General features: G+C 41.2%; 1 protein-coding gene across 2 annotated transcripts; it reads left to right on the top strand.

Annotated features, from left to right (window-relative positions):
* Positions 1-459: 459 nt before the first annotated feature.
* LOC148362569 (cingulin-like protein 1) lies at positions 460-27,329 on the top strand. 2 transcript variants are annotated; one of them, XM_088340018.1, is made up of 19 exons: positions 460-641; positions 4,897-5,755; positions 5,851-5,915; positions 7,669-7,774; positions 7,845-7,940; positions 10,969-11,117; positions 11,234-11,375; positions 11,434-11,646; positions 11,707-11,913; positions 13,195-13,299; positions 13,385-13,537; positions 13,615-13,785; positions 13,927-14,079; positions 16,163-16,252; positions 18,186-18,269; positions 19,061-19,185; positions 24,623-24,731; positions 24,800-24,963; positions 25,034-27,329. In XM_088340018.1, exons 2-19 carry the CDS (start codon positions 4,925-4,927, stop codon positions 25,098-25,100), a joined length of 3,030 nt encoding a protein of 1,009 aa, XP_088196144.1. In that variant the 5' UTR covers positions 460-641; positions 4,897-4,924; the 3' UTR covers positions 25,101-27,329. The 2 variants fall into 2 exon arrangements, with proteins under 2 accessions (XP_088196144.1, XP_088196143.1); XM_088340017.1 differs by having other exon boundaries at positions 5,824-5,915.
* Positions 27,330-27,365: the final 36 nt, after the last annotated feature.

Genomic DNA, 27,365 nt, shown 5'->3' with positions numbered 1-27,365 from the left:
TTATATATTTTCCACTTTAAATTTTATGACTTTTCCCAAATCGGACACAATATAAGGAAAACTGAAATGTTGTCTTTACTTCCATTTACTTGTAAACTGTTTGACGTACAAAGAGGTCCTTTAAATGAGAACAATTGGAGGGTTAACAATGTTTTCTTTACAAAATATGATTGATTTTTGGGCAATTAACAGTCAATAAGTTTTTCTACCAACAACTTTACCGCAAAATTGGTGAGTAAATCAAAATCCAAAGCTTTTTTCGGTTTAAACTGAATCGACTTGTATGAGCAAATAGAACGAACAAACAATAAATCGAGCAAACAAACAAAATATTGTTTAAAATGCATTTGAGATCATTACGCTTTTCAAATTGAAGCCCCTCGAACGGTACTTTGTAAATCTCCACTTTAGTCACGTGACGCTCAGAAGTCGGACACCGAGGGTTTGGTGAACGCCTCATTGGGCAGAGGCAGCACAGCGGGACAGTTCGGAGGAAGAGGAGGATTACAACATTTTTGGACTCACGATTAGTCACTTTCACACTCATTGCGTGTAGCTTTTGCTTATTGTTACGTGTTGGCGTCTTTATGTTGTGGAATAATAGCAGGGAACGGCTTCTACCCTCCTTTGGCGTGTTTCTGGTGAGTTTAGGGAACCTCGGTAAAAATGTTTTTTTTTTCCATCCTTTCAAAACTGCTTCGACGGACGTTTCGCTTTAATGTTACATCCATGCTCTGACTTTTCTTAAAGATAAGCAAAATATTGGATAGTGTTCATCAAATGTTGTTGTCCATTCACAGTCACTGGCTGATAATGCAAACATATAACTTTTAAGAAATTGTAATTTGGAATGTCAGGCCGTTTTCTTTTCTTATTTTTCCTATTTCAATCAACAAATTGATATTTCATCCTCGCATGATATGTATAATATCTGAATTCCACAAGAACACACAATGTACTTGCCCTTTACTGCAAAATGTAGAGTGGAACTTGATATCTCCTGCAAATTCCTAAAAACAATCCCTCCGTTTTTTACCTGTTAAATTCTTAGCAGTTTTGGAGTCTTTAGTGTACATTTTATCGTAATAAACAAAACTTTTTTTGCAAACATGGATCAAATGACCATTTATGAAATTAAAAAATTATGCCAAGGAGGTCATTAGAGGTAAACGAACTATCAAATCAATTGTCAACGATTTTTTTCATCAATGATCAATACATCGCTTAAAAACATTACCAAACAACGACTAATAATTTCCCCAATTTCCAAATGTAACCCCCAAGACACATTATAGTCAATTTAATATTAAAAAATATCCAATATTTGTCATTGTTCATGAGTGGGAGTGAGTTTTGCAAATAATTGTGCAGATAAAGGGCTTAAAGGCAAAGCGGATATTTTGGATTCTGATTAAACGCGATGGTTTTGAACAATATATTTTTGCAAAATTAGAAAATCATGATAAACTTGTTTGCCAAAATTATTGGGCCAAAAAGAGTAATTATCCATCCATTATCTGCACCGTTTATCCTCAGTAGGGTTGTGGGCAAGAGTTTTTATGTTTTATACATTATGTTTTCCCCTATGTTATAACTTATATGAATGTAATGCTACATTTCACAATGCTTCCTAGGGAATTAAATATATGTTGTTGTTTTATTACTATGAACGACGAATGGGCATATAATTGACAGTTTAATCAAATATCAACCCCCAAAAATAGTTTCAGCCCTAGTTTTCATACAGTTCAGTGATGCAAAATTCGCACCATTATAATGAATGAAATTTATAATACTTTGGATGATATGATATGGTTTTACAAACAATGCAATCAAAGAAGTATTTAATCATTTATTGCTAGCCGTCTTTCTATACGGACTCTTTTATTTCATTTTCTAAAAAGGAATTGGAAAAAAAATTTGCATACATCAGTGACACAGAATGATCGAGGTATAATTTGCATTGGTGGCATTAAATTAGTTAATCTTTATCTACTGCTTTATTGGTTATCACGGTTTATGGATCCTTTATACACCTCGATTGTGGTGGGAAGTGGTGTATCTTGGGTAAGTACAGCTAGGTGGTGCCCATCCCTCTCCAGAGATGATTTGAGATCCTAAATCACTGGTAAAAAACTTTTCCTCCGAAATGTTGAGTATCACATCGTACAATATGCATTGCAACACTTGTGGCTTTCATATTTTGTTCAAAAACAAACTATTGGCAGTGAGTTACATCCTTTGCATTTGTGACATGTTAAAGGCTCGTTGTCTGGTAAAGGACTTTGCTTTTAATATAGTTTTGTATCTATATAAGGCCAATTTTCAATGTTTTGGATATCTTGGTCAGATACATAATAAACCATCTGTCAATGTCTCTAGATTTTGAAGAGAGCAAATAATGATGACAATGCCTTCATTGTTGACATCCGTCTTGACAAATATTGCTTCTTTATTCCATGGAGTTGATGACGACACCCAGCAGACCTAAGCTCGAGTCGTCATGCAATTGGATAAGCGTTGTTGGTACAATACCACAGTGTCATTAACACACAGAATGAGTTGTGTGCATTTTGAACAAAATCCAGCTCTTGTTCATGATGGGGGGTGAGCGCAACTGCGTGTGAATGTGAGAGGTGATCCTTTAGTGACCTTACGTCACTGTGTTCAACTCCCACTACATTGCCAATGTTGTGTAAACGCCTTCCAATGCTGAATCAGAGTTTATCGCAGGCGGAAAACTTTGGTCTTGGTTTAGGTACTCATCTAAATTTTCTATAGGCAGGGATTATGGGTTAACGTTTTAATGGTATTGCCTTAAATAGCTTGTCCGTGACGACTATTTTGAGTGAGATAACATCGGGATGCGTGTTTCCTCAAATGTTCTCTGGTTGATAAAAGATAGTCAGCAAATCCAGCTACAGTGGGTGGTTTCATTTGGGAGTGTTGCCTAGCTTTTGCGCCATTCAGTGGACGTATCTAAATCTGCGGTTTTTTTTTTGACTTGCGGCTATTTTCGTTTTTAACTTGTGCTTCTCTCAGTATTGTCTCGCGGGCCTGATTAAATCCGTTGGTGGACCTGATGCGGCCCGCGGGTCATATGTTGAACACGAAACCTTTAGAATCACTGATACTGCTACCAATACTTGCCCCAGTAAAACAATGATTGATCATTTTAAATAAATACTTCCATGTCCCAAGGGCCACATATATGGTACTAAAGCCCTGGCCGCAGAGTTTAATTTCAGGCGTGGTTCAACATGTGGTGGAACTTAAAATGTCATTCCTCCTCTTCGGATTCACGCTGTTCTTTTTTATTTATTTGTTTTGGGGAAAATTACTTTCTTGGCAGCTTTAACTGTATGGAATAAATAAAACCAAATACAGTAATCCCTTTTTTTTTGAGGGTTCCAAAAAGGTCTTGGGATAGAAACCTTTGTTTATTTTTTTGTTTATTAAATAATCTTTTATACATTAAAATTTAAACAACAAATACGAGTTATATTGTACGCTCAAGCATTTGTTTAACAAAACTAAAGTACTGTACTGTGTAATTTTTTTTTACCATCATATGAAACTTTTGAAAATAATTTTGCTGCTATATTGCACTACAGTAATCTCTCAGTTAACACGTTTGGTGGGTACCAGAATCCCCAGCGAATATTGAAAATCAGCAAAGTGGCATTGCACCACAAAGCCATAAGGGCTAAACTAACCTGGATATGACGTCCTTACCGACTGAGAGCATGTGACTATAACAAAATAACAACTAAAGATCTACAAATAAAAACACAAAATTGCATTTGAGTGAATGGTCTTCATTGTCATTATACAAAAGTACAACGAAATTGGAGGGCTTCTTCTATAAGAGTGAGAGAGAAGCCAGCTAGCTGCACGCAAGCATCAGGAAGGGAATCCTTGGATTGAGCGATGTTTAAAGAAACTACCGTCCCTAATATATAGGTTTCCTATGAGTTGTAGCTCAATGGGTAATGGATCAGGTTTTGGTGAGATACAGGCTCCGCAGGGGTGGCTTAAAAGAGTTGTTAGCCTAGCTGTAGCAATAGGCCTATCCTATAGCCTCGTTATTGCCTATTGGCTCTCCTTATGCCTCATCAGTCGCTTCCCGAACCCGATAACAATCCACGGAGCACCGGCTGGTGATCAGCGTTTGTGCTCTTATGACTTTCCTCAATACATTTCTTTTTAATGTAACGAGCCGCTAAGGCTACTAGCTGTTGCTGTGCTTTTCTGTTTGTTTTGGGTGTCGGACACATTGACTTGTCTACCCACCCTGTGTTTGACTGACAGCATACACCAGCCTATCACAGTTGCACACACAGTCACCCAGACCCAGAACAAAATATGGCATAAAATTGTTAACAAAGAACATTCCAAACAGCAAATAAAAATTGTTTATAAACTTTTCCATACAAATAACTTTTTTACTGTCAAATTATAATTTTCAATATAATTTTGCTGCTCTTTGACACAATTGATTCAGGACACTATCACTTTTTTACATCCAATTACATTATGTCGTCATCATGTGAACCTTATTGGGAAACACAAATGTGGAGTAAAAATGTTTTTACCTTCCTTGAGTTTATTAAGAAGTCCAACTATGCCAACGATTTACAGTATCTTTCTCGGCCTTTTGGGTGCGGCTGCAGATGCGTTTGTTGGTCCAGAGGATTTTGTTGACATGATGGCTTTTAGAGAAACTTGAAATTGAAAAAGATCCCCACATATGTAATGTAGGTTCGTCCAGCCGTTAAAATTTTGGAAAGTGGTCAACCAGAGCTTGACGGTTGGGGGGACGAAGCTGTTTGACTTTTGTCATTAATATGTTTAGTGTAATAGGTTTGCAACTCTGCCTTCCTTTTTTTTATATAGTTCATCAACTAATGTAGCAGAAGCCAAGATGGCCGGCCTAGATGCCTCCCCGGAAATGAGGATGCAGAAGAGTTATGTTGATCCACTCAACCCAAAAGGCGTCCAGGAGAACATGTTTGGTGTTCGAGTGCAAGTCCAAGGGATTCAAGGTCAACCCTTTGTCGTTCTTAACACTTCTGGTGAAGAAAGACACCAAGATGTATCAGTCATCTCTCACCAGACCGGGTACAACCCAGGTATGGTGAGGAGGTCCATGGATGAGTTGAGCTTGTCCTCAGAATTTCATTACCAGAAACATCCAGAAATCCTGAGACCGTATGACCCCAGAAGCAACAACCTCAACCATCTTAAACCATCGCAAATTTTTCCCGGAAGGCCTTCGGAGCGGGCCAAAGCCCGAATTCCACTCCCAGCAGAAAGCCCAATGGATGACCAGAACACGTCTCCCTCCGACGATGGACATCCTGCTGGATCCCTGAACTCTGTGGACTCGGAGCCCTTCGTGTCTGTGGGTAAGCTGATCAACCAGTTCAACAGCAGCCAGCGAAGAGGAAGGGGCGGGCCCAGGAGCCGGCTGGACCCTGAGGAAACACGGAGGTCACGGAGGGTGGACAGCGGCCGGGGTTCCGATTCGTCTTCGTCATCATCCAGCAGGACGTCAACTCTGAAGGGGGGCGGTGGTGTGACCTCCGGCGGGCCATACCCTCCTGGGTCTGCCAGAGCTCGATTGCTGGGTGGGGAAGTTGTTAAAAGAGAAGAAAACAAACCAATTAAATCTCATCACGCTAATGGCACGCCAGCACAAATTCATTTCGGGACAAAGGGATTGATAGATGGAGCTGAGGAAAGGGACACTCAGGTAAAGTAAACTCCTCAAAGATGCACTTTTCATTTCAAAGGTTCTAGTTCATCATGCTCTCTAACCAGGTCACTCCTGATCTTCTGAAAGGACAGCAGGTGTCGGTCGACCCGAATGAAGATGCAGCCAAACAAATGCTTTTCATCTACCTCAAGGAAGGGTGAGCAGGCCTTATTTTTTTAACACTGGGTAATCACGTAGGACCAAACACACACCTCTAACCAGAAGTAAGATTGATACGTTTTTTTCTGTTTTTAATATTTGAAAACTTGCTAAAGAGATGGCATAGGATGCCAGTTTGTTATTTTGACTATTATTGCGCACTGTTGTCCGTTGTTTTGAGTGTTATTCACTGTTTACATAATTGTTCCTATGATGACATTATAACATGATTGGCCAATCATGTTGCTGTTATTTGTTACCCACACCCTTTAGGGTGGATCTGATTTTATAACTAAGGATAAATAATAAAGAGAAAGGGCTCAAGGGAGGACTGGGATTTCCTACCTGAAGTTTGAGCTGTTGATATCTTCTCTTCATATTTTGGGCATTAAAGTTATCAAAACTTGTTTAAATAAAGACAATATAGTTATTTTACCAATAATGTACTCAGATGCATACAAAAACTCATCCCCAAACAAAGACTTTGCTGACTGGCAATTGGCCTATAAGGTGTTATTGACAATTCTCTAATTGCAATACGAACCAGTGCAATTTAAGCTGCTTCTGTCACTATGTCACAATGCTTTTTATTCTATGCAGGACACACACATTTAGTAACTCATCGTGCGCTTCAATAAAACTTGCAACAATTCTTGTAGACAAATAACTACCATTTGTGAGATCAGTTTTCAAACATTAGCTTGTATTGACATCCTTTTTTTTTTTAAATTTGATCAGCACATCATTTCCTTCCTTCTCCAAATTTTAATCTATACACTGTTTATGCAACACTTATGGGTAACATTTGTAATATTGGACATATTTTAACTGAATTGTCTCTATTGTCATTGTGAACAACTTAGTGAACACTGTTTGCAACGAGATTGGACACAAGACTCCAGGATATACACTTGATAAAAACCAAAACGATAAAAAATAAGATAAAAAAATATCAGGATAAATAGGCAGAAATATTTACAAAGTAGTGCTTGCAGACTAGCCCAAGTTGTAATAATACTGCAATGAAAAATAGTGCATCACAAAAATAATATAATGAAGAGTAGTTCAATAACATTTAACACATTTCACTGTTTTGTGCGCTTGTTTACGGTAGTGATGGTTAAGGGAAGAAACTGTCTGTGAGCCTGTTTGTCTTTGTTTAATTGGACCTGTAGCGTCTTCTGAAGATCATCAGGTCGAAAAGGTGATGGCCAGGCTGAGAACAGTCTTTTATAATGTACATGGCTCTGCATTGGTATCACAAGCTGGTGAGGTCCTTTAGCCAATGATTTTTTTAGATGTTTTGATGCCTCTCTGTATGTTTTTTTCTGTCCACTGCCGTGCTCCCGGCATACCACAACGTGACGCCGTATGCAAGAATGCTCTCCACTGTTGGTTTTTCATTCTTATCTTAAAGACTATGCATCAGAACGCTGCTGTGCTGATCTCAAAAGTGAAAACAGCATAAAAAAACGGAATTCTTTGATGGTATAGCGCAAAAATTCTTTTTTTTACTCAAACAATTATGATTGTGTGATAACAGAGTTGACGCGGTGAGTCAGGAATGCAGAACGAGATCTTCCTTTAACAGAAAAACTCGCTCGGAATGGCTTCTCTAACTTATTTCGACACATGTGCTAAGACAAATATCTTTGTGGCAGGCGGAGTGAAGTTGCTCCAATATTTTCATCTCCCCACAGTGAGCTAAAAGGAGATCAAAGTGTTAATAACACATTTGTCTTTTTCCACAGGACGACTGACGACGTGTCCGTCACCAGGAGGAAAGTGAACCTGCTGCTTGAAAGGATCAACAGACTAAAGTGGAAAACGGCTGAGAATGTTGAGGAGGAGTTGAAAGTGAGTAAAGAGGGGAATGTTGTCCACCGTACCTGAAAAGCATGTTTAATCGGAGCTTTCACTTCTTTAGGATCAGGCAGCAGAGATGAAGCAGCTGCTGGAGAAACGGCAATCCCTAGAATCACAAGTGTGGGACTTGGAGCAAAAACTGGGAACAGAAATGAAGGTTTCAGACAGTTATTTGATACACGCAGAAAAAGCTAAACATTTGAGCTTTGATTAGGTCACACAACTTTTGGGGTTGTTTATTAACTCATTCAATGCCAGATGTTTCTCTCAAGAGCAGGGAAGAGCAGGTGCCAGCTAATTTTTACTCGTTTTTGAAAGCCTACACCACTTTTCGTTCTTTAGCTATTTAGGCATGGGACATATTAAAAAATAGCCTGAACCCTTATCTTTCATTAGAAAAAAAAGTATGTTTCTTTTCCCGAACAATTTTTAGTAAACAGCAGTTGACCATTGCTATTTTTTTTTAAAAAAATACTTGTTTCTGAAAAAACCTTTGAGAAATACGACTTTTTGTGAAGGATGCATTTCACTTCTGTGCTGTGTGTTCATATCCATATCTTTACTATGACCACATTGCTTCACTACACCTACACTCTCCATATGCGGCTGCTTAAACACTTCAATTGCTGGATACAAGAAGCAGGATTATGACGTGCAGGCTTCCTCGATGCATGGACAAAGAACTGATCAAAGCCACCTGTGCCATAATGGTGATTTATCACACTGAAATCATTTCCGGAGGCTTGATACTTACTGACGAGCTACGACAAACTTTTATAATAAAAACAACGTATTTTTATGTTTTCGCACTGAGGGACAATGTTTCTTAAAATGTATATATACACTACGACACTGAATTTATTAAAAAAAAACAAGTTAAAAAAAACTGAATAGTTCTTTTATTTTTGTAGTGATTAGTAAAATTTGCACAAAACAAGGGGGTCATCCTTGTATACCTCCACCCCAAAAAGATCATGTTGCTGGAAAACTGATGTGTCGTGAAGTAACATTTACACAAAGTAACATTTACACATAAACAAACTTACATCTAATTCATTATTTGATTGGCAAAGCAAGAAAGCAATGAATAAACTGTAGGATAGCATGTTTTGCTGTCTTACATTGACTTATAAACGAAGTCTATGCACCCCTATTTTGAATTAAAACATCGATTTTGCAAAAGAATCTTCATGCAATTAGAAAGAAATGACTGAATGGCTTTACTTGATGCTAGCTTTCTAATACTATCACTAATTTTATTTTTTGTGGCTGAGGTGTGCGCCGAATTAAAATTATTGGGCTCTCTTTAGTCCTCTACCATGAGGTGAGTGAATTGTGTGCCTCAGTCTTCATCTTAAGAGGCTCATAGTAAGTGTGGAGTTAAATGAAAAATAACTTATAAATAATAAATATAAGCATTTCTTATACATTTAATTGTATATTCCCATGATCATAGGCACGGCCTCATCTGCCTCCACAGACTGCATGTGACTGCTGAAAAAATGATTGGGTCCTAGTCATTTTTAAACAAGCCCTAAATAGTTCAAATGTTAAATAAATTAGGTGATTTTTAACTTTTTTTTTTTCAAATGGTCGATTTGTTTGAAATAACAAGCTTAAAGGGGTCATTTAAGGAAGAAAACATGATTATTGTTTTGTTCACAATAACCCCCAAAATTGGGTCATATAGTATGACACAACATTATCAAACAGAATTATCAACAAAAAAGCAAAACGATTGGGTTGTTTTGAACAAACTCCAGTAAAATAGAGTTATGTTGTTCAAATTAAACCCAAAACAACTTTTTCATACTACCGAAGATGTCACTTTATTGTGAAGTGCAACCAAAAACAACTGCTAAAAAGCACAAGAAAGATTACAAACTACGGAGACGCAAAGTGACCGAAAATCTAATTTTTTTTTCCCTCGGGTTGAAGCTGAGCTTATTTAAGATGGATACAAATTTCTCAACCCACGAGTATTTTTTAAAGGAATGCACATTTATGATAGTTACGATTGTCCGTGTGTTTTGGTTATTTTTTTAAATAAGTATTCTTTTTTTTATTGAACAAGGTTTTTTACTATTACGAGGCAGTAAATAAAACACACTGTCCCTTCCTATATATTGTATAAGGCAACTCATAAATTTGGATGAAATTGATCCAAGCATTGGTAGTTGATTAGTCCATTTCTTTTTTTCTTTTTTTTTTTAAACCCAATTTGGATTATTTTTTTGACCAAAGTTATTTTACAGTGTACACCAGGGGTCGAGAACCCTTTTGGCCCACTTAGCAAAAATATTTAGATTTTTTTAAAAAGAGAGACACCACATATTTTAAAACAATTAAGAAAATTCAACAAAACTGGCAAACCCGTTTTCCAGACAGAAGCTAATTGTTTAGCATATTTTATTTAGCTGTGTGGCGTTAGATGATTTGATCAAATCTATGAAATAATAATAATGCCGGAGCCTGTGTCCCATAATAATATAAATATACCACTTACAATCTGTCTCCCTCCTGCAGTTACTAAAGAGTGTTGTTGCTCATTTTGACTGTGCTGTCATTTTTGTCCAAAATAATAGTTTTAAACCACGGTGCAAGCAAAGTGCTTTTGTAAAAATGTCAAGAAAATACTGCAAACGAGGACACCAATGTAGTTACCTAGAGTTGCAGACTGCACTGGGCAAAGGAGAAAGAGTCCGTGCATGTATTGCTCTGCCCATTCTTACCGCTCAACCAATCAAGTTTCCCTAGGTGCTTTGCTAGAGCTTCTGAGTAAAATGTTTGTTTTTGGTTAAAAATTTTTATGCGACTTTTCATCAGAAGGTGTATCAACAATGATCATAGATTGTTAAATGAGCTTTTTAGCAATTTACATCCAAAACAGGGTCTGTTAGTGTGACACCTGTTCTGGAAGCTGTATTTAAAAAATTGTCTTATATATACTGGACCAAAGCCAATCTCATTTGGATTCTCTCGACTTTACGGCACATTTACGACCATCGCATTGGCAGGCATTGAACAGTATATTAAAAAAGTTGCACAGTAACTATTTTATCTCCGAGCCATATGTACTCATTAAAAGAGCTATACATATGGCTTGCGTGCCATAGGTTCCCTACCCCTGGTGTACACCCATTTTACAAAAATTTCATTTTGAGATCCTTGACTTTTCTCCCCAGAACGAAAAGACACTTGCCAAAGCCTGCGAAAAGGCCCGCACTGAGAAAAAGAAGCTGCAAGAAGAGTTGGCCGACAGTCAGGCGGAGCTTTTGAAACTCAGGAAAAAACTGATGGAAATCGAGGCACTGCTGATGTCTACGAAAGAAGAGTGAGTATATGGGATGCCTTCACTGTATATATGTTAAATTAAATTAAATTTGTCTCCTGTCACTTACCTTTTTAAAACTAGAGCAAATAGAGTCTTGCACATTTTGTATCTCCCAGGTTGACTTTTATGATCGCAGACAGGGAACGTTCTAAGGTGCAGATGATGGACCTCCAGCAGCAGCTTTCCGACATGCACGACGAACTGGACCAATCCAAAAAGGCAGAATTGATCAATGCTGAGAAAGAAGTTCTTCTTATGGTAAGGCAGGCACACGACTGGTCAATCAGAAAAACTGACTAACTGTGTCACGTCGCAGGATTTGTCTCAGCTGAGGGCAGACTTTCAAGAGATTCTTCTGGTGAAGGAAGAACACGAGGAGCTTCTGCATCAGCAGGAAAAAGAGCTCAGCGACTTGAAGGAGGCTATCCGAGATGAGGTGGAAACCCATGATAAATACATCTCAGCTCTGAAGGACGAATATGAACTCGAGCTTCAACATCTTCAGAGAGATCTGAATAAGACCAAAGAGGTAAATTCAAGCGCTTCCTCATTCTCTTTCATGTGACCTTGACCTCTCATTCAAACATAGGGTAACGGCGCACTGAGCCGAGAAAAGGCAGAGGCGTTGGAGGAGGGTGGAGCGGCCAAGCAGAAAGCCCTAGATCTGAGTCAGCAAAGGGACCAACTCAAGGGGAAAGTGCAGGAGCTGAGCAGCAAGGTGGATCAGCTGAGCCTAGCCGTTCAGGAGTCCAAAGCGTCGGAGAGGTTGCAGGAGCAGCGGGTCAAGCAGCTCGAGGTTCGTCAACGATTTGTTAGATATCTGTCTGCCTGCCTTTCTGTCTGTCTTTCTTTCTGTCAACCCCTTTATCCATCTACCAATGTACTGACCCACCCACCTACTCACCTACCCACCCACCTATCGACCCAACTACCCACCTACCTACCAACCTACCTACCTACCTAACTACCTTCCTAACTGCCCACCTACCTAGCTGCCTACCTAACCACACTTATACCCACCAACCTAACCCCCAACCTAACCTATGCACCCACCCACCAACTGACTTACACACCGACCTACCTAGCTACCTATACCCACCAACCTATCTACCTACCTACATATACCCACCTAACAATGTACCTACCTACAGAATCAATTTATGATCAATAAAATTCAGAGATTGTGAATTGTCATTTAGTGTACATCACACGTCAGCTTTTTTCATAATTACAAAAACGTTTTGAGAAAAGATCAATTCACCAAATTTGGTTTAAAAGACTACCGTAAATTTTCACATTAAAGGATGATAACAAGACCACAAATATATTTAATTTTCAGAATCTATATCAGATTAAAAAAAGGAAAATGCTTAGATATGTTTTAATTTATTTTTTTCCATTTAAGTAGTCTGGCATTAGGCAGCACGGCGAAGCAGTGGTTAGCGTGTGTGTGGCACAGTTCTGAGATTGTGAGATCAAACCTCCTGTGTGGAGTTTGCGTGTTCTCTCTGGATGGATAGTATGGCATTAAGTTCATATAAGTTTATACATCTCATCTCATCTCATCTCATTAGCCGTTCCGCTTATCCTCATTAGGGTCGCGGGGGGGCTAGAGCCCATCCCAGCCATCCCCGGGCAGTGGGCAGGGGACACCCTGAACTGGTTGCCAGCCAATAGCAGGGCACACGGGGACAGACAACTCTCTCGCTCATTCACACGTAGGGACAATTTGGACCGGCCAATTCACCTGAAATGCATGTTTTTGGAATGTGGGAGGAAACCGGAGTGCCCGGAGGAAACCCACGCAAGCACGGGGAGAACATACAAACTCCGCACAGGAAGTCTGGAGCTGGATTTGAACCCACGCAGGAGGTTCCCATGACATGAACTGTGCCGCACATGCGCTACCACTGCGCCGCCTAAGTTTATACATGTTTATATATATTTATATGTATTTATATTACAAAGCAGTGTGTGTGCAAGCAATTTTTTTCTTCTTCTTCTTGTGTCTTTACTGTGCTAGTGAAAAATGATGTCATTCAGCATTTGCTTTTCCCGTCATCTCTTTGTCCTAAAGAGGGAAAAGCAGCAGTTGGAGGAAGCGCTGCAGGATGTAAGGAGAAATGAAGAGGAAATGTGTCAGTCCAACCGTTCACTGCTGTCACGTCTGGAGGAAGTCCAAGTAAGAAAAAAATGAACAAATCAATGGAACACGTTGTGAAAGTATCTTGACATGGATATAAAAGATACAATCTCGGTTGTTCCAGAGTAAACTGACCAAACTCAACCACGAGCACAGGGAGATGAAAGAGAAGCTCAGGGAAGAGCGCAAACAAACGGAAGAGTTGTGGAAAAGCAAAAGTGAACTGGAGGATGAAAGACGGCTGCAGGACAGGACGGTGGAACAACTTCAGAGGAAGGTATCAGACTTCCCTATTGGGAATTCACTCATCTTATCATGCGGGGGAGTCCTTTAACCCCTTTGCTTGTAAATCAGATGAATAGCATCATGGAGGACTGCGAGGCGTCTACAGATGTTCTTCAGAGCCAGGTCGACGAGGCCAAAGAGAGGAGTCAGAGGGAGTTGGCTGAGCTCCGCCGACAGCTGCAGGAAAAGGGGGCTGAGCTGGAGAAATCCCGACTGGCGGCCAAAAAGCTTCAGGACGAGGTGTGGCCCCTCGCAGATCATTTTGCCGACTCATAAGAAACAGGGGGTTCAAATGTCACCGATGAAACCAAAGATGCTTATGGCAGTAAAGTAACTCTTATGTCAACTTTCCTCTATTTTCTCAATCTTGACGGTGCTCAGCTGCTTTCCCTGGAAGAGGATCTGCGGAGGTGTCACTTGGAGCAGCAGGAGGCCCAGTCCATGACCCTGCACCTGGAGCAAAAAGTGGTCGACCTGGAAGAGAGGAACATGGCTACCTCGGATGATCGCGACCGCCACGTCAAACTCTTAGAGGTGCATCCATCAATCAATCGATCAATAAATCAATCGTTCCATAAATCAATCAATCAATCAATAGAACAATCAATCGACTAGCCAGCCAATCAATCAAACAAACAAATACAACCTTTTAGCTTTCTAACTAGCTTGTTAGCTATCCAACTGCAATTAGAATTGTCTTTATAGTCATTGATAAGAATGAAGTGAAGTAACTAGCGATATAGCTAGCGATCGAGCCAACTATCAGGCTAGCTGGCGATCTAGCCAGATCATGGTCTCTAACTCAAACCCGAGCTACCATCTGGTGATGTTGGGCCGCATTAGGTTTTCCATAAAAAAGGCGCTGATAAAAACATTCCATTGTTCAATCAATCAGCCGATCATTCAATCAATACTGAATTAATAAAACAGTAGTCCAACAAATAAAGACTTGGGTATTATTTGGCCACTAGATGTCGCTGTATTGTGTTGGCCAAACAAAAACGAATGCTAAAACGCTAAAACGAAGTAATGATCTAACTTGGAAATGTATGATAGTTATTAAAAATTTATATAGAATTTAGCGGATATAACTACTCCAAAAAACCAGGTAAAATAAAGTAATTTAATGTTTATTTAGAATTCATCTGAAATAACTATACCCCGCAAAAAACAGGTAATTACCTAATTTTTTATCAACGAAGTCGCCTTTTTAACAAATCAAATTTGCATATTAAAATATAAACCCTCTAGGAGTGTCTGGCTAGTAGATTGAGCGAGGTCCCATGAGTTGTAGCTCCAGGTAATCTGTTTCATGGGTAATGGATCTGGCGTTGAGATACAGGCTCTGCAGGGTTGGCTTGTTACATAGCTGTAGCAGTAGGCCGGACCTGATGCCCTGCTATTGGTTTCTCTCTTGACGCTTCCTCAGCCCCTCCCGGAACCCGAAAACATTACCCCTCACACCCATTTCTTCTGACTTTCCTCAAATTCTAATTTAATTGATGAATTTCTTTTGATGTAACGAGCCACTGAAATACTAGCAGTAGCTGTAGCCGTGCTTTGCAGTTTGTTTTTGGTTGGACACATTGACTTGAGCGCCGACTGTTTCAATGATATCATACACCAGCCTCTCACAGAGCGCACACAAGCAGTCATCCCCACCAAACACGCAAAGCGCTACCCAACCTGCCCCCAGATAACATTTACTGTGTGCTGTCTACTGCAGAAAAATTCACAATACGTTGATATTATGACAACAAAGACAATTCAATTTAAAGTATCAAAAAAGCGCAAAAAGTATACTGCAATACAGTGAGGGGTTTACTGTATTGCACTTCATCCCATGCCCTGGGGTGTCTCTGCACCCTGGTACCCCTATTTATCTTTTCCTATAAGGGTAGGGAATGGCGCCACCACGGCAGCATTTCACGGCCTCGCTCTGTTTGTCTTGCTGATGACAAAACATTACACGATGACATCAGTGTGTTGATACAGCGCGTCAAGCGAGGAAGCATCGTGTTTAGTGGGAAAGTTCTTGACCTGTCTGTGTGTCACACAAATACTGGAGCATTGTACGATCCCTGAGGCTAATCTTTTTGTTTGAACACATTTTCTAGCATTTTAAAAACGGTAAATACGAACATTTTTTTCGGGTTGTCGAAAAATATCCCCAAATTGCTGTAAGTTAGATTTTGTATTGTGCGCACCTTTTACTGTAGTGCTTCTTTCTGCTGCGTGGCGGTGTGAGAGGTCACCCAGCATCCATCCCAAAGAAGAAATCTGCTTCCTCTTCATTATTCAAACATTTTTATTGTTTCACATATCGTGAATCCATTCAATACGGTTGGTGTAAAGTGTAAAGAAGAGGCGAGCCGTTTCCTTTGAAATGAAAGTGAATTATCGGTAAATCTTTCTTAGTACAATGTACAAAATCTATTTTCTTTGCAAATGCTTATAATCAGGTGTGCCTTATAGTCCAGTTTTTGCAGTAACTGCATTTGAAATTTAGTCATATTTTGGGACATATAACGTTCTTCAATACTCTTTGTGCTAGTAATCTGAAAATAAGTCATATACTCCCAAAAATGGCTTTGCTATTATATTTTGTCTTCCTCAGGGCCGCATCGGTCAGCTGGAGGAAGACGTCAAAGATGAACGCAGCACGGCCGACCGCTTGATGGAGCGCTTAGACAAAACCAAAGAGCAGGCATGTTTATATTTTTATGCTTCAGTCAAGGGTCAACATGGCCGTAATAGAATTATGGTCTTACGTTGTGCTTTGACCATAAACATCTGTGCGGGCTGCATGCCGTGCTTGGATTTCCCCACACCTGTGCAGTCGTCTCCTATGTTTTTGTTGCATTGTGTTCACTTTGTATGGCTGCGCTTCACATTTTGTTTCGTGATTCTTATTTTCTTGATGTCAGTCCGCATGGAACCCATTTTTTCTCCATGTTTTTTCTGTTAAATGGATGGTCTGCAGGGCAGTACGGCGGAGCAGTGGTTAGCGCGTGTGTGGCATAGTTCTGAGATTGTGAGATCAAACCTCCTGTGTGGAGTTTGCGTGTTCTCCCCGTGCTTGCGTGGGTTTCCTCCCACATTCCAAAAACATGCATTTCAGATTAATCGGCCGGTTCAAATTGTCCCTAGGTGTGAATGTGTAAGTAAGTTGTCTGTCCCTGTGTGCCCTGCAACTGGCTGGCAACCAGTTCAGGGTGTCCCCTGCCCACTGCCCGGAGATAGCTGGGATGGGCTCCAGCACCCCCGCAACCCTACTGAGGATAGGCGGTGCAGATAATGGATGGATGGATGGTTTGCATTTATATAGCGCTTTTCAAGTCAATAAAGAACTCCCAAATGCTTTACAATGTGCTTCACACGTATCCATTCACACACACTCACATACCGATAGCAGCGTCAACGAATGCAAGGCAACTACCTGCTTATCGGGGGCATTAGGGATTCAGTTTATTTTCCAAGGACACTTTGACATATAACACGGAAGAGCTGGGAATTGAACCTGTGATCCTCTTGATCCCAAGATGAGTGCTCCATCTGAGCTACTTTCGCCCCTGTTTAATGTTTTTTTTCTCCCCCAAAATATGGCACTGTTAGAATAATTGACCCAAAAGACTGTTTTGGGTGCAGCACAAACACACAAAACAGCAAACCATTGTGCGCGGTGATTTTATCCCTCCACTGGGCCTCTGAATGTTATTAGAGAGCAGAGACTGCGAAGATTAGACAGTATTTCCTTGATTTTAATGAAGTCCCAAGTATGAATGTGACTTTTTTTCATATTTTCTAAGTCAATGTGGCGTGTCGCATTGTAATTTTCTATTTTTTTCACTGTCTGTCTGTCTTGTCTCTCTGGCCTGGCCATTTTGTAATGTCTGTCCTGTGTGTCCATCGGTCCTGTCAGTCTGTCTTTTTGCCCGTCTGTAGGCCCTTCTGTCTTTCCGTCCACATAAAAAGCTATAACATTAACTAAAAAGCTATATAGATATTTAGAAGCTATACAGCTGCATTTTTAGATGTGTAGCTGGTGACATAAAAAGCTTATCTGATCAAGCTAGCTATACAGTAGCTATAGAACTATTTAGCACGTTATCAGGCTTACTAGCTATATAGCTATGCAGCTATCTTTATATCTAGTAATATAGATGTACAGTATAGCCATTTATATCTTGATTTAGCAAGATATTAAAATCCATCTTTAATTATTCATCCAACCTGACTGCCCATTTTGCACATCTGGTTAGCTACTCTTCTTGCACTATCGGCACTATGGTAAAATACTATACGTAGCCAAAATACAATACAACATTATTTATATCTGTACATTCAAGGAAACTGTGGGGGTCAGATGCATCGACATTTCGTTCTGTATACACGTGTACTAGAATGACAATAAAGTAGATCTGAATCTGAATCTGAATCTTTCCTGCTACATAGCTACGTAGTTACAGAGATGGCATGAAATAAATCCCATTAGACCCACCAATTTGGAAGCGTGTGTGCCCCAAGAGACACTTTTTTAACAACTTTTTTTACGTTTCGTGCTGCGTTTTTGCCCCAGAAATTTTGTTGTTGTTGTTTTTTGTGCTAAAGTGTACAATTTGACATTTGATGTGTGGCAGGTTGATCAGATGAGAAGTGAGTTGATGCAGGAAAGAGCGGTCAGGCAAGACCTGGAGTGTGACAACATTAGCCTGGAGAGACAGGTAAGCTGAACCCATCATTGATGATATGTTTTTGATGCTTTGTATGAGCTTAGAAAAAAAGACTGAGTTGTATTTCTTTCATGGGAATGATGAAGCGGCAGTTCTTTGACCAGCCAGAAGAGGACGTTTAAAATGTGTTTCCCCTCTGTTCTTGGTTTAATAACAGTTCATTTACAATTTGGCCTTCTGTAAAAGAATACTACCTCAAGGAGCTTTTAACATTTATTTTACACAAATGTATGCAACCCTACTTTTATGGAGCTATAATAGAGCAAAAATTGCCTTTGTGTAGTTTTTAATGTTATACATGTGACCCAGGGTTGGGTAGGGTTACTTTAACTTGATTACTTTCAATTACTTTTGGATTACTCCAATATCAAATATGCTAATAAAAGATAAAAGAAACTAAATATGTATAAAATTACTAAATTTTGTGCAGGCTTGGGGAGTAACAGAATACATGGAACGGCAAAAATGATGTTGGCAAGCTGTTTGGAATTATTTTCATTTTGTTTCTGTCGCATTTTATGTTATTTTTGCCAGAGATCAAAGAGATCAAAGCCAGGAGAGAAAGCTTACCACGTGTTGTGAGTCATAATTTTATTCATTTTTAGTTTCTTTTGTCTTTTATTAGCATATTTGGTATTGGAGTAATCCAAAAATAATTGAAAGTAATCAAGTTAAATTAACCCTACCCAACCCTGATGTGACCTAATTTTAACCTGTTTTGACAATCCTAGGCTTAATTTAGTGTCACTTCATTTGTGGCTCTGTTTCATTTCCTGCCCCAGAATAAGGACCTGAAGAGCAGAGTGAGTCATTTAGAAGGCTCACAGCGGACCAACCAGGATTCTCTCATTTCCAAACTCAACAGCCGCATCCAAGAACTCGAGGAGCGTTTGCAGGGGGAGGAAAGGTAATTTAGTTGCAGGCTATAGAATATGAAACACAAAACCGATAAAACTATGAATTTGTTTGCATTCTTGATTTGATCTGATAATTGACTTTGTGTGATGACGTGCAGTCAGGGGGGGCAGTTAGGGCAGTTCCTACATGCCATCATGAAAATGTAAAATTAAAATCGTATTTATTGTGTGGAATACTAATTGTGTTCATAATTTTTATAATATAATGTAAAAATTCATTAATTTTAACAAGAAAATCTCCAAATTGTGATGTTAAATGAGAAAGACTTTTAACACTAAAAAGATGAAAAATTAAATGGTTATATTTAACATTTCTGTGCTAAGTGTGCGGCATGCAATTCTCTTGCCTCTTGGCAGAGGGCGATAGTGTGCAATGAATCTGATTTGGAGGTCATTTCATCCCCAAACAATGAAACTGGTGTTAGTATTAGCATGATGAAGATAATGAATAAAATGTAAGTTCATTATTTTGTAAATCTGTCTCTGCCTCACCAGATACTAACTTCACTGCACTGTTTATATGACGCCATAATGACTGATAATGAATGAATTGATGCAACTTATATATAAAATATTGAACATTGCAAACTTTCCTTCACATAATCCTGTCAGAACCAGAACAGAAACAGGACTCAATCGCGTGACGTTCTCACACAAGCCTTTTATCATATGGGAAATGGGGAGTCATGCACGTTAGAAAGCCGGTCTGCCCAGAGCCAGAGACCGACGAGACCGATTCCCTTTGCCCGAGTTGATATCGGACAGATGGGGTCAATACTGGACAGGAAGGGACAGAGGAGATTGACAACAAATCAGGATATATCGATAACTAATAGGAGAAACTGGACGGGAATGAAAACTGGAGAAAATAATAAACAGGACCAAAATAGACGGAAACTAAACTGGAGCCCGAAATTAAACAGGACAAAAATAAACGGGAACAATACTGGATTGAAGATATCAACAGGAAACCAGGACCGAGTCAGAACCCACGTCTTGTGGGGCAGAAGTTCATTTGACGGGCTGACGCCAACGTAAGAGAGCGCTGAGCTTAATATAGAAAGAAAGCCAGATCTCTGGCGCCACACGGGTGGGGCCAACTGGGCACCATGGCAACCGTGATACACATGGGCGCGGCCAATTGGGCGCCATGGCAACCATGAAAAAATCCATAATTGGCCCTTAACATTTCACCATATCGTGACCTGGTATTGCTACCTAGGGGTCGTCTGTGCACACAGGACATATCTATAGTGTTCAGTGTAGGTACACTTGACACCAGTGGCGGGCCATGCATTTCTCTGCTAGGCCTTCAGTGATGGCCTTTAATAATGAGTCGGTCGCGAACAAACAGGTAATTTGACCCAGCTCTTGTAAGTGAACAAGAGGAGCCAGCTCCCTACCAATCATGAACCAGTTCCCTTCGATCACTTTTTTTCTGTTGTGATTGGTCAATATGCATTTTTTAAGGGATTCTGTGTTGTGGATTTAGGCATCAAAAAGTTTTTGACTCTAAAAAGGAATGAAAAGAGTTCAATTATTTTTGTACATCTGTAAATATTTTAATCTATATTGCCTAGGTTTTTTTAGGAAAAATGCATTTTACATTTTATAGTTTATTTGTTCTTGCACTGAAGTCAATATTTTTGATTAACATTTTGTTTTTTAGAGAGTCTGTTCTGCTTGACATTAATATTGCTTGGTATACAAAGTTCAAAGTTTAAATAAGTTGATGTCACGAGACGTGGTGGCGTGGAAGGTGACCGGACCAGAACGGAGGCAGGAGGCATGAAGGGAGAACTCAAATGCGTTGACGATCCATAAGTTTTATTTAATAAAATAAAAGTCGCCCAATACTCCGGGGGCAAAACAGAACAATACAGAGTTCCTCCGGCACGAACTCAACAGGACATGGCATAACAGACTAAAACATGACAAGGCATAACAGACTAAAACAGGACAAGCATAACAGACCGGGATTGTGTATAAGAGTAATGAACCAGCAACCGCAGAACCCACAATGCAGCCTTAAGTAGCAGATCCACAATTAGTGGAACTGCTTTCAGCTGTTGCCCAGAGGGCGGGGCAGACTGGTCACCAAGGCGACCGTGACAGAGCCCCCCTCTTAAGGGACAGCTCCCGAGGTCCCAAAAAGAAAAAATTACAACCTCATGCCCCGGAATGTTGACGCTCGCGATTGGGGCAACCCCGCTCCCTCCTCCGAACACGCAGGAACGGGGAGAGGCAGGCGCCATCCGCGTCGGGCGGATCGGAATCGGCGCTCGGCAGGGAGGGGTTCTGGTGGGCAACTGGACAGGGGATAACAGACAGGCAGAACCGACGAGAACAGGACAGGCAAAATCAGAACAGGTAAACAGGACAGGCCTCTACAGAAGAGTCGCACTCAGGACAGGCCTCTACAGAAGAGTCGCACTCGGGACAGGCCGATGCAGAAGGGTCGCACCCAGGTCAGGCCGATGCAGAAGAGTCGCACTCAGGTCAGGCCGATGCAGAAGAGTCGCACTCAGGGGGTTCAGGTTCAGAAGAGTCAGACTCAGGGGGTTCAGGTTCAGAAGAGTCAGACTCAGGGGGTTCGGGTTCAGAAGAGTCAGACTCAGGGGGTTCGGGTTCAGAAGAGTCAGACTCAGGGGGTTCGGGTTCAGAAGAGTCAGACTCAGGGGGTTCGGGTTCAGAAGAGTCAGACTCAGGGGGTTCGGGTTCAGAGTGGCAATTCAGACAGGACAGGCGGAATCAGAACAGGCAAGACATGAGAGAGTCTAAATCAGAACCGGCAAAACAGGAGGAGCGGAGTCGGACTGGCAGGCAGCGGAGTCGGAGTCGGCCCGACGGGCAGCGGAGTCGGAGTCGGCCCGACGGGCAGCAGAGTCGGAGTCGGCTGGCACGCAGGGGAGACGGAATAGCAGGCAATCGGCACGGGAGTCGGGCAGGCAGGCATGAGAGTCGAACAGGCAGGCGTCAATTCTTCCCGGGACCCCATTCGAGGCACAGCAAGGGCCACGACGGGCGGGGCCGTGGTTCGAACGGGCAGGGAAGGCCAACTCAGTAGGCGCCTGCCGAACTGCGCACTCCAGCTCTCCCCAAGTCGCGCTGGGATCGTTCGCTGAGTTCTATTTTTTGGCTGGTTCATTCTGTCACGAGACGTGGTGGCGTGGAAGGTGACCGGACCAGAACGGAGGCAGGAGGCATGAAGGGAGAACTCAAATGCGTTGACGATCCATAAGTTTTATTTAATAAAATAAAAGTCGCCCAATACTCCGGGGGCAAAACAGAACAATACAGAGTTCCTCCGGCACGAACTCAACAGGACATGGCATAACAGACTAAAACATGACAAGGCATAACAGACTAAAACAGGACAAGCATAACAGACCGGGATTGTGTATAAGAGTAATGAACCAGCAACCGCAGAACCCACAATGCAGCCTTAAGTAGCAGATCCACAATTAGTGGAAATGCTTTCAGCTGTTGCCCAGAGGGCGGGGCAGACTGGTCACCAAGGCGACCGTGACAGTTGAAGGTTTGCTGTAGAGTGAAAAAATCCTTACGCCCTCTAGCAGGCCTCTTTGTCACTAACTGTCAAGAACCGGAACAGGAGGAGGACCCAGATGTGTGACGTTTCTAACACAAGCTTTATTTTACGGGAAATGGGGCAGTCATGCACGTTAACCCAAAATGCCAGTGATACGGCGATCTTTGGGCGTAAGACGTAAGGCAGCAGTCTGGCGTGGAATGACAGGAAGCCAGAGCCTGACGAGATCGATACCAATTGAACAAGCAGATGTCGGACAGATGGGGTCGATACCAGACAGGACGGGACATACAGGATTGATATCAGGCACTGGAAACTGGAGTCCGATAACAAGCAGGACAAGATAGATGGAAACGATACCAGAGACTGGAGATCGATAACAAACAGAACAAAATAGCTTGGAACGAAACTGGAGATCGATATTAAACAGGACAAAAATAGACGGGAACGATACCGGACAGGAAACACAGGCAGGAAACCGGTCAAAACCCACGTCTTGCAGGTACAGAGGTTCTTTGACGGACTGACAAAACCAAGTTTCCTCTTTACTTATTTTATGTCTCAGGTCCTGCAAATCTGCTTGTGAAGTCCTCAGGGCACATTTCTATACCTGGAAACGAATGATAAAAGAAAGCTGGTAGACTCTTTGAAAGTATTCATGGACAAAATATAATTACCGTATTTTTCGCACTACAAGGCGCACTTGGTTATAGGGCGTACCCCCAAAAAATAGTTTTTGGTCCTATATTTTCCATACATAAGGCGCACCGGATTATAATGCGCTACAATGGGGACGTTGACAAAACAGTCAGATAGTTCAGTCAAACTTATTACCCCCTTAACATTCCGAAAGCTTGCAAAGAAGCAAATACGTGTCTCAGACATCTACGGAAACAGTGACTGTACGATGTCACCAATCACTCAAATGCATCGTTCCAAATATCATTTGGAAGGTTAAAGTCTTGGGATTCATGAAATGCCAAACATTTCTTAGTTTCCATTTTTTTTTTTGCTGGCAACTGTGTGGACAGCAAAGTAAGAATTTTATTGTGCAGGGAAACAGGGTTCTTTACTGTGCATATGACAATAAACACTTTAAATTGAATTTAGTTTAAAAATAGACTCATCACAGAAACATCAAGATCGTTCTAAAACAAGATACTGGGAAAATATAAAGCCGCATAGCTCTAATTTTCTCTATGCCGTAGTGCAACCCAACGTGTGATTCACATTCATCTTTTTCGGCCAATTGCAGGCTTGGTTTCGCCCCTGCGAGCCTGTAAATGATAAAAAGGATCCGCCCCCTTTACCTCCGAATAGCCAATAGTGACTGATTCAAATGATGATTGACACATTGGTTAGGAAATGTAACGCCGGTATATAAATCCCAGCATACACCGCGGACTACTTCGCCTTCTGGGGAAAATCTAGTCGGCGGCTGCTTGCCTTAGTTGCAAGACTTTGCGACTTAATATTGATCCATATATAAGGCGCTCTGTATTATAAGGCGCATGGTCAGCTTTTGAAAAAAAAAAGGCTTTGAGGTGCGCCTTATAGTGCGGAAAATACGGTACATCAGATTCAGATATTTATTTAGGCCAGCCGAGAAGACCTTGCAGACCCTGCACCACATGGACCACAACGCTCGACACTGACTTAGAGCCTTTAGAAGTCAGAAACTTGTGACACAAATGAAGTCACGTTTAAATGACAAACATACTCTCATTCCACAGTGTTGAATAAAACAGGATATATTTTACATATTAGTGTGGTGATACCCCCCCTCTTGGGTTTTCACTTCTCTTAGTTTGCAAGGCCGCCAGCATCAAAGTGTGAGGGTGTAAAATGACAAGATGCTGCATTTGATCTCTTCTCAGGGACAACAACAATTTGCAACAAGCCAACCGCAAGCTGGAGCGGAAGGTGAAAGAGATGAAGATGCAAGCCGACGAGGAGCACGCCAACCTGCTGACGCACAGGGACCAGGTACAAAACCAGATCTCAAACCCTCCACCATCGTCGGCTTCGGTCTGACTTGTGGGCCAACGGCTCAGTTGACTCAGAGACTGAAGACGGCCAAGAGGCAGATGGATGAGGCAGAGGAAGAAATCGAGCGCCTGGAGCACGCCAAGAAGAAGCTGCAAAGAGAGCTGGAGGAGCAGCTGGAGGCGAATGAGCAGCTTCACAGCCAAATCGACACCATGAGGAAAGACATGAGGTGAACGCGAACCTGAAGCATCGCACTGTGACTAACACCTGAATAAATTGGGCATTTTCTCTTTTTCAAGGCGGAAACGGAAATCAATTAAAGTGGTGGAGGATGGCGACGGCTTGGACGGCACCGGTTCTGATTAACAGGATAATTAAGTCGAGCTACATTCGGACTTGGGAGGGAGCTTCTTTCAGTAACTCAGTTAACGACCACTACCTTGGTTTTGCGTTAACACCGGCCTCTAGTGGCCTTATTGTTAACTTCATCTTGTTGTTCTGAGCACACCGACTGTGGAGGACCCCAAATAATTAAAACATAAAATACAATAAAAAACACAAGTTAACAATGTTTTTCAATACAAAAGTAATTACAAAAAAATGTTTAAAATACTTTGATAAATGATTGAATAAAATAAATTCTTAAAGTTGACTCAAGAGTACGTATTTAAATAGAATTAAGGGGAAATTGTGTATTATTTAGCGGTTCATTGTGGTAATTTTTTTAAATCATTAAAAATCTATACATTTATTAGAATAACAAGCAGAATTAATAAATTAGCCCATCCCACCCATCCATTATCTGCGCTGCTTATCCTCACTAGAGTTTTGGAGGTGCTGAAGCCCATCCCAGCCATCCTCGGGCAGGAGACCCCCTGAACTAGCATGTTGCAAATACTTGCAGGTCACAAAATTAGCATCTATTATACATAACATGAGCTTCCCCGAGATGGAGCTAACATAATTGTCCAACATTTTCCGGATACAGGTAACCAAAAACCTCTAAAAGGCTGGGCAAAACACTGAGAATTAAAATGGTGTGTTTTAGTTGCTATAAGTCTCCATACTTTGTTTACTTCCTTGTGCTTTGTAGCACTTCTTTTTAGTCGCACTTCACCTTTTTGAGTTGCGGGCCACATCTTGTTAACAATTGGGCAGAGAAAAAAATGGATTGACTGATTGATTTTGTCTACCGATACGTACTCAATGTCAAGACCAGAATGAAAACAGGACCCACTCGCGTAACGTTTACCACAAGTTTTATTGACGGAACGAGGAAGGGTTTCGCCCACGATCCAGTGTTCGCTCTTGTCCTCGGCTTGTGATCCGAACACGTAAGCGAGCGCCGTCGGTGTGAGGGGCGGAAAACTGGTGGGAGAGCAAGACGTGGTCGGGGTTGAAAACAAGTCGTAAGCCGGGACGGGAGAGCAGACGTGGTCGGAATCAAAAACGGATCGTAATTCGGGACGGGAGAGCAGATGTGGTCCAGATCAAAACAGAACGTAGCGGGAGACAAACACAAGCAAAAAACGGGACAGGCGTGAGTCGGGGTCAAAAAAAGGCTTACAGTGTAAAAACAGAGATTCGCAGACAGACTGACAAAAGGGGATTGACAGGACAGGTTTAGATAGTGGGGAAGCCAATCCATAAGCAGCTGGCACCACACGGGTGGGCCCTATTGGGCGCCATGGCAACTGTGACACTCAAATCAGATACCTTGTCAGGACATGAAGGAAAGACATGCGGAAGATCTATCCAATTTTTCTCATTTGTACTTGTTATATTTCATTTTATATTTGTTTATTAGTCAGTCCCTGTTTTCAAGCACTAAATTTGACATTATGCATTGAGAGACTCAAAGGGAAACTAAGGGAAACTAAAGTGGCACCAAAACAACCAACTTTTTCTTAGTAGGCAATTTGCTTACCATTTTCTACATATTATTATTATATTTTTACCATTTTCATTTGGACAGTTTAAAAAGCCTGACAGTTTGCATGTGGCCTACTGGGCTGTACTTTGCCTACCTCTGCACAACACCATGCAGCGATATCTAGTAGACAAATAATACGAACTGTCTCTTTAAATTTGTGTCACTTTTGGTCCTGCATATTCGCCGTGTACTAAATATTGAGAACTAAACACACAAAAAACACAAAAATCCACTATGACAAATCCATTTGAGATGGGATCAAATACAAACACAAAAGGTTCAACTCTCTAAATCAATTTCCATATAGCTACCACGGTTAACAGATCCCTTATCTGGGTTGTCAGGGTACCCCTTCCTGCAGTGTATCTTGGGCATCTACAGCCTGTGGGCGGGCATCATTGTCCACGTTGTTTGTTTTTTGGGGTTTGCGTTTGCTCCCCCACAATAAAAGGTTTCCATAGTTACCAGTAGCAAGAGAAGCCTCCGGATCTGCCTCAGATACAGCACCTTCATTATATGGTCGCCGTTGTTGCCAATGTAAAGCCTCCTCCAGCTCTTCAGAGTTGATACTCCTAACTAACAGTTTCATGTATTTTATTTTTTTAACGCGTGTATTGTAAACCCCCAGAAACACCATCAATTAAAATAAACTGCCAACCGTGGCTTGTCTACGTCATAGTCATTGTCAAAGGCAGTCA

The sequence above is a fragment of the Urocampus carinirostris genome, chromosome 7 (assembly GCF_059441175.1).
Source record: "Urocampus carinirostris isolate Australia breed hairy pipefish chromosome 7, RoL_Ucar_1.0, whole genome shotgun sequence".
Classification (NCBI taxonomy): domain Eukaryota; kingdom Metazoa; phylum Chordata; class Actinopteri; order Syngnathiformes; family Syngnathidae; genus Urocampus; species Urocampus carinirostris.
The sequence above is the reverse complement of the archived record's forward strand: the minus strand, read 5'-3'. Positions and strand labels throughout refer to the sequence as shown.

Coding starts and splice junctions, on each gene's coding strand:
- LOC148362569 (XM_088340017.1), top strand. CDS start 4,925: ATGGCCGGCCTAGATGCCTCCCCGGAAATGAGGATGCAGAAGAGTTAT. Junction 11,118..11,233: donor CTGATGTCTACGAAAGAAGA/GTGAGTATATGG, acceptor TGTATCTCCCAG/GTTGACTTTTATGATCGCAG. Junction 13,786..13,926: donor CCAAAAAGCTTCAGGACGAG/GTGTGGCCCCTC, acceptor GACGGTGCTCAG/CTGCTTTCCCTGGAAGAGGA.